The 7786-nt window shown below is 39.2% G+C and overlaps 1 protein-coding gene across 1 annotated transcript in view; it reads left to right on the top strand.

The window, feature by feature from the left end:
• The first annotated feature begins 3336 nt into the window (after positions 1 to 3336).
• Positions 3337 to 7786, top strand: part of LOC138032375 (protein amnionless-like) — a 25412-nt gene continuing 20962 nt past the window's right edge. The window contains exons 1-4 of the mRNA XM_068880042.1: positions 3337 to 3438; positions 5248 to 5363; positions 6031 to 6081; positions 7062 to 7161. Of these exons, the coding sequence (XP_068736143.1) occupies positions 3396 to 3438; positions 5248 to 5363; positions 6031 to 6081; positions 7062 to 7161 (310 nt within the window). The 5' untranslated portion in view covers positions 3337 to 3395. The remainder of the gene's footprint in view (positions 3439 to 5247; positions 5364 to 6030; positions 6082 to 7061; positions 7162 to 7786) is intronic.

Genomic DNA, 7786 nt, shown 5'->3' with positions numbered 1-7786 from the left:
ATACGCTGATCTCCTCGCTTATCCAGATAGTAAGATAACAAGTGCCTCTTTCGTTGAACAACGTCTACCTCACACGTGGAAACTTGCCAATGTGTCACCAGTAAATGACTTAAAGAAAGATCTAAGACCCATCTCTTTAACTTCATGTCTATCGAAAGTTACTGAAGGTTGTATCGTGGCCAATTATGTGAAGCCGCTGTCTTAAAAGTTCTCGATCCAAATCCGACAGTATGGTGCTATTCATCAACATCTCAAGCTTTAATAGACATGATACATAATAACTGGGCGAAGGGAACCGATGGAAATGGTGCAACAGCTAGAGTGATACTTTTCGACTACCGAAAAGCTTTTGATGTCATAGACCACTCGATCTTGGTAGGCAAGCTGGGTAGATTAGATTTACCAAATAACATCATCAATTGGATTATCGACTTTCTATCTGACCGTTCCCAGCGAATCGAATTATCTGAAGGCTGCTTCTCTAAGTGGGAACCTGTGCCAACGGGGGTCCCTCAGGGAACTAAACTTGGTCCATGGTTGTTCCTTGTCCTGATCAACGACTTGGAAATCAGCTCTTTAAATGCTCAGCTATGGAAATAATTATGTTGATGACACGACAATATCTGAGATTGTTGCCAAAGGTAATGAAAGCAAGTCACAACTTATTACCAATCAAGTTATCCAGTGGTCTATCGACAACAGAGTTCAACTCAACAACGACAAATGTAAAGAACTGCGAATTTCGTTCGCCAAGAAATCACCGGAGTTCAACCCTATTCTTATCAACGGAGAGGAATTAGAAATCGTTCAAAGTGCAAGTTGCTTGGCGTAACAATATCACATAATCTTTCATGGAACAATCATATTATTGAGATAGTCAAAAAAGCAGCCAAGCGTTTGCATTTTCTGGTACAGCTAACCACAGTGACTTGTGCTATTCTATACCACATGTGTTAGATCCCTCCTAACCTACGCAGTACCTGTGTTCCATCATGCACTACCGAAATATTTGAAAGTCGAACTGGAGCTCATCCAGAAAAGAGCACTGGCAATCATCTGCCCTAGTGTTGCGTACAACGACGCTCTAGATTTTCTTGGTATTCCAAAGATTACTACCTATAATGAAGCTATCTGCGATACTGCGATAAGATGTTCGACACCATAGTAAAAGACAGTGATGAGCTTTTAAATAAGCTGCTCCCTCCCAAGAACAAGTCAATACTTTCTCTTAGGCATAATAGATATACTAGATATATTCCTATACCAAAGTGGAAAACCGACCGTTTCAAGAATACATTTATTATAACCTCAAGTCTTAAAAGAAACAATGAACATTGACTTTAACATTGATATTTTAATTGCATTAATAATCAATACAATTTATACTTATGGTCTGGATAGCACAAGTGTTACTAATATTTAAAAAAATACAAAATTCAAAAGTGTGGTTGTATTTTTTAAAATTTATACTTAGTTTTGTAATTTTATCAATTCTAGTTTTATGAATATGTAAATCACTTTTTCAGTTAACGAGCTAAGCATATTGATCACCACTTGTTTCTTAATTAATGAGACCGAAAACAAGACAGTTGACGAGGGACTTGACTAATTTGGTACCCAGGTCTCCCACATTTCCAGCGACAGAGTAAGATCTGGGTAAAAGATTGGGACGTATACACGAGGAAACTGAAACCAGTTGTAAAATTTGATTTTAAGGGTACATTTTTTTTTCCCGTATAAGGACGGGATAGTTCGATCTCTTATGTTCAAAGTTATCTATAAAGCTAGTTTCTGGGATTGTAACGAATTTTACATTGGTAAAAGAAAGCGTAGGCTACATACTACCGGAAATCTGAACACCCGTTGTTAAGTAACATTAACACGTCAGCTCTTGCTGATCACGAAATCTCAACTGGTCACAACTTAAAAATGGGACCACTTTGAAATCCTAGCCACGCAGAGGTCTGACCGACATTTTACCATAAAAGAGACTGATGAAATGGTATATGAAATGAAGCATATGAACTGCGGATATGAAATCAAGTGAAGCTATGATCTTCGCAGTTATGAACGCAATTTTTACAATTGCGTAGATAAGCCTGAAAAATTCAGGACTTCAACGGGGTTTGAACCCGTGACCTCGCGATTCCGGTGCGACGCTCTAATTAACCAACTGAGCTATGAAGCCGCTGACGTTGGGAGCTGGTCATTTGTGGGTTCTACTGGTCCCGTGAGGAATGAATCAATGATGAAATGGTATATGAAATGAATCATATGAACCGGTGCGACGCTCTCAACGTCAGCTCCCAACGTCAGTGGCTTCATAGCTCAGTTGGTTAGAGCGTCGCACCGGAATCGCGAGGTCACGGGTTCAAACCACGTTGAAGTCCTGAATTTTTCAGCCTTCTCTACGCAATTGTAAAAATTGCGTTCATAACTGCGAAGATCATAGCTTCACTTGATTTCATATCCGCAGTTCATATGATTCATTTCATATACCAGTTCATCATTGATTGTTTCCTCACGGGACCATTAGAACCCACAAATGACCAGCTCCCAACGTCAGTGGCTTCATAGCTCAGTTGGTTAGAGCGTCGCACCGGAATCGAGAGGTCACGGGTTCAAACCCCGTTGAGGTCTTGAATTTTTCAGGCTTCTCTACGCAGTTGTAAAAAATGCGTTCATAACTGCGAAGATCATAGCTTCACTTGATAAAAGAAACTCTTCAGTTTTATTCGTGATCTTCAGCCATCCTTAAATGAATGCGTTAGCAGCGAAAAGCTGTATCTTTGTTAATAAGTTTAGTATTAGGTATGTGCATTTACAGTGTATATATTTCCTCTTTTGTTTTCATTGTTTCTTGACTGTATATCTTTGTAAAGTATTGACGGTATCACCTCCTTTTGATACTTTCGTTATTACCTCGTAAGCTTAAGCCACTCAAATTACAGTTATATATTAAAAAAAAAATAGAAAACGGTTACTTCTGAAGATGTATGTTGAGACATAGGAAAAGTTAAATCACTAAAAATTTCTTTCAGTTTTGCGCTTGTTTAGCCTCACGTTTGTCACCGCAGTTTACCTTCTATTTCTAATCAAGCTTCGTTGGCCAAAGACGAAAAGTATCTACGTTTCGCCACTCTTCCACAAGGAAGGCCTGGTGGGAAATACGTCTCCTACTCCTTTCCGCTCACTGCCACTAAACTCTTTTTGCAGCTTTTTTGGATTGCTTCTGATTTTCTGTTCGTTGTTTTTACACCGACCGACCTAAAACAGAACGGCCTGCCCCTTCCGGGTTCTCGTGTCCCACAATTCAACTCACTCCCTGACATGACAGTTTGCCTCTGAGAGCTTGGGTCTTCTATCGCAGCTTGAAATCCGGCTTGAAATCCAGGATGGGAAAAATCCTTGCAATGCTGTTAATCTGTGTTTTGCTCGGTAATATTTACTGGATTATTTTAGAAATTATCACATTATTTATGCTCCAAATAACCTAGACCCTCCAAAATTTGCATGAGAATAGCTACATGTAAGATCGGTCGTCCCAGTCGCAAGATATGGCCGGATGTGGTGAGGATCGCGAAAGAGCCAGCTTTATACAGCTCTAAAGCCTAATGACTGGGGTAGCTCCAAGTCGCGATCGTGAAGACAAGTTTGATCTTCCTATTTCCTGTGTGATTAGCATGCATGATTTCTTTCTCTATTTTAAACTCATCTTTAATTTAAGTTTTAATGTACCAGTCAAATTGAAGCTTCAACATCCTCCCCCCCCCCCGGGCAACCCCCCGGGCATTTGAATTTTTGGAATTTTTTAGTTCATCATAGGTCCATTTCAGGTGATCAAATTCCCCCCACCCCTGGGAAAATTACCAGATTACCGTTTTAACTTTTCAGTAGCTTCTATTATGCTTCTGAAGCTGTGTATGTAAAGGTGGTTTAATAGGCAACACCAAGGAGAAACAGGGCCCTACATGGCATGAGGCACAAGGAGGACAGGTAACAGATATAAATATCCACAGAGAACCAATGACAAAGCTGACAAATTTTGATGTCAAGTTATTATCAAGAAACCTCTAATATAAAAGTAAGGTTAGATCTATGTGGATCAACTGCATGTAAGTATTACACTAGACCGATGTTCTGCTAGTAGAGAAACACTTAGAGAATACATGACATGGAAAGGACAACATGAAATCGAGGCTAGCAATCAAATTCCCCACCTCCTATGAGTGGTGATCAAATGCCCTGCCCCCGGGAACACTACAATGATCAAATTCCGTCCCCCCGGGCAGGAAAAGAAGTAAAATGCCCGGGGTATGCCCAAGAAGTGGGGGGGGGGGGGGGATGTTGAAGCTTCAATTTGACTGGTACATTATTGGGCCATTAGCATATTTATAAAATTATAAATTCCTTGATTTGTAGCAATATTTTGAATGTCACATTTTTTTATTATTAAATGTGCCCAGCAGAGATGACTTTGGTTGGAAAAAAAAGACTGAATATAAAACAGTAATTTGACATCAGTATTTTAAGACAAAGCATAATAATTTGATATATTTCTTTGCTATGTGCAAACATGCAATACGTTGTTTGAACTTTAAGCCACACCCCCTCCCCCCACTGCAGAAAACTTTTGTGGAGAAAACTAAGCCTTCGTGAATTAAGGACGGTGCCTACTAATTCAAAGGTACTTTTGCGCAGTTTACTGAGTAAGCGGGAAAAGCAGATCTTGACAAGTATTATTGAAATCCAAAAAGAAAGTTGGGGGTAACCACACATTTTTCGAAGATAATTATTCAACAATATTTGTAAAAAGCGTTATTAAACTGCAAAGCAATCTATGGCATTCTTTTCCAAATGAAAGCTTAATTGTCTCTGAAAAATCCATGGTTACCCCCAATTTCCTTTTTAGATACCAAGAGCACTTGCTATTAGTTCTGCTTTCTCTGCATAGTTTTGAACGGCGCAAAAATATCCCTGTATTAATAAGCACCGCCGATAGGAAATCTGAGTATCTCGAGATGCGCAAAACGTATGCGCAATAACAATAGTAGGCACCGCCCTTAATTATTTTTTAAATAGTGGCAACGAAAGGTGGGGGGTATCCTCTATATAGGTTTGGGTGAGGAGGAGGGGGGAGAGGGGCAGGTGCTGATAAGAGTTGCATAACTCTTTATTAACTTTATTCTGTCCCAAGTTGGTAATAGAAAACACATTATTGGTGATGTGTATCATTCCCTTGGCCAGGTGAACAATGTGCCACAGTCACCAAAGTATGGCTTCCAAATACTAACTACGGTAATACAGCAAACTGGGATAAAAGGAGAGTTCCATGCAGTAGTGATCATGTACAACTGAATCAGGTAGGTTGTGAACTCAGCATAATGATCTGACGTTTAAGTTCAGGTGTAAACCTAGACCCAGTCAAAATGCTATTCCTTAACCGTTAAACAAGTTTAGCGGACAGGGTTGTCCCATTTTACATCTAGGACCAAAGTTGTGGAAATTAACGTGGCAATTTACCTGCAAAAAGTTATTATTGTAGTAATTAATGGTACGGGTAATGGTAATGGTAATGTATTTACGGTACATGACGCACATACTTTGTCATGGCGGCTAGTATTTTTCTGAAGCGAGATCCGACATCAGCCTGTACATTAAAGCACCATTGCCAGCCGCTATCAGTCCATTATATGATTTGATCCCACCCACCTAACCCATGCACGCGTGAATGTGAAAGATGAAGTCGGAGACAGAGACAGGCAACGTACACTGGGGGCCTTTGAAAAGACTAATGAAGATTCAAAGACTTGGAGACTTGAAAGACTTAATTGAAACCATTTTCAAATGAGACTAGAAAGGAAGCACCCTTTCCTGAGTTATTTAAAGACCCAGAGTTTTGATTTGACCAGGGTTTTTAGCGTTATCTCCCACATGAAAGTCTGATGCTCAACCAATGTAGACACCTGCAGTCGTTGTAAAGGAGGTAGTGGATCATATTAACTCTTTTTTTTGTCCTTTCAAACATAGGGCAAGGCATTAGCAGTATCTGTGAGATCAGTCCATACTCTCAAATCTTTGGTGAGTTGGGGAATCATCAGAAAATGAACTGATGTTTTGTCACTATATCTAAGAAAGAGTGACAGTGGCTGAAGAGCAGTTCTCTTTTGGTTCACTCACACAGGCTCCCACTCAACAATATGCAAATGCAAACCCCCACCCCCCATACGGGGTACTAGACTGATTTCTCCTTCCTCTCTCCTGCCTCAATTTTGCTACTTTTCTCTGATATTTTGCTAAAGGGTTTTCCCAGATTTCTTCTTCATTCCCCTTATTTATTTAATATTTATTTATTTATTTCTCCCCTTCTTTAATACTGTCTTTTTGTGTTTGTCTTTTGTTGCTGCCTTGGGAAATTTATTCATTGCTGCCTACGTACCAGGCCCTCAGGTTGTTCCATTCTGATTAACGCTAATCCCAGATTAAAAGTTAATCAAGGAGTTTATCTCTCTACTCCCAAATGCTGTTCAACACTGATATAATTTCCGCAAAACTTTACATAAGAAGAAGGAAATCTTGAAAAACAAAAAAGCAAACGGAACTTTCACCAAAAAAGTAAAAACATGAAACAAAAGTATACGCTAATCCTGGATTAAGTTAATCGGATTTTAAACAACCAGGATGATAATCACTACACTGTATGCGATGACTTTGCTTGGCTGTTTTCATGTTTTCTCACTTTTTTAGATCACAATGTATAACAATTAAGCTGCAGCACTTATGACATGTTACCTCCATCAAAAAGGTTGTGATAGTCTAAACCTTCACTTGTTGTCATCCATTCTTTCAAATTGGTTTCTTCCTCCCTCCCTCTATAATCTGGTTTGCACTTTTTCCCTTTCTAACCATAGTCAGTTTTAATGCCCCATTCAGTTCTCTAATCTAAAATCTTCTAAAGCAAAGCAAATTAAGAGTTAAAGTATGTAGCAGTTGCTTTCACCTTAATGTACACAATTTCCGTAGCTTTGGTATTCTTTCTAAAATGCACATATTTCCTGCAGAGTTTGCCAGTGGATGGGGAAGTTATCTTTTATCATGGAGCTGAGCTACATTTTGCTGATGCACTCAATAGTGATAGTGACACTCCAGAGTTTTGCAGAGGTAATTTAGTCAGGTCAGACTGTGTGAAAAATTTATGGTACTGTGCACCGGTTTCAGCCTGTTATAGACTATTGAATTTTCATTTGTTCATTCTTTGTTTTATTGTCAGCTTTGTTTCAAGCTATTAAACAGTTACAAGATTCGTTGTTAATGAAAGCATTCAAGTTTATTGGTATTAATAATATTACACGATGTGGTTGCACGGTTGCGTATAGTTGCCATAGAAGTGTTAGCCTTAATTCTTACCTAGCCAAAACGTGTACAGTACTTATATTTAGAAAAAAAAAAAAATTTGGTCATGGTATATAGCATACACAATAAAGAATAAAAAAAAAACCTTGCAACTTAGAAAAAAAGGGAGACCAGGAGAATTATACAACCATGCATGCAGTAGGAAATTGCATCTCTCCCTCCATAGATAGAGGCAATACGCTCAAGTCAGTTTAGTGCACAGCCTTTAAATTCTGTGCTGGAGGTCGCCATTTCTATCTCCGGTCTCATTGGATCAATATGTCTGTTTCAACTTTCCTCTGATCCATGTTGCTGCTAAGCTTTGATTGCCATCCAGTAAATTTAAAATGGAGCATTGATGGGGGGAGGGCGGTAAAGGTGCGCACTGAGGGCC

Source organism: Montipora capricornis, chromosome 14, assembly GCF_036669925.1.
Source record: "Montipora capricornis isolate CH-2021 chromosome 14, ASM3666992v2, whole genome shotgun sequence".
Taxonomy (NCBI): Eukaryota; Metazoa; Cnidaria; class Anthozoa; order Scleractinia; family Acroporidae; genus Montipora; species Montipora capricornis.
Note: the sequence above shows the minus strand (reverse complement) of the source record. Positions and strands in the feature narration are given on the sequence as shown.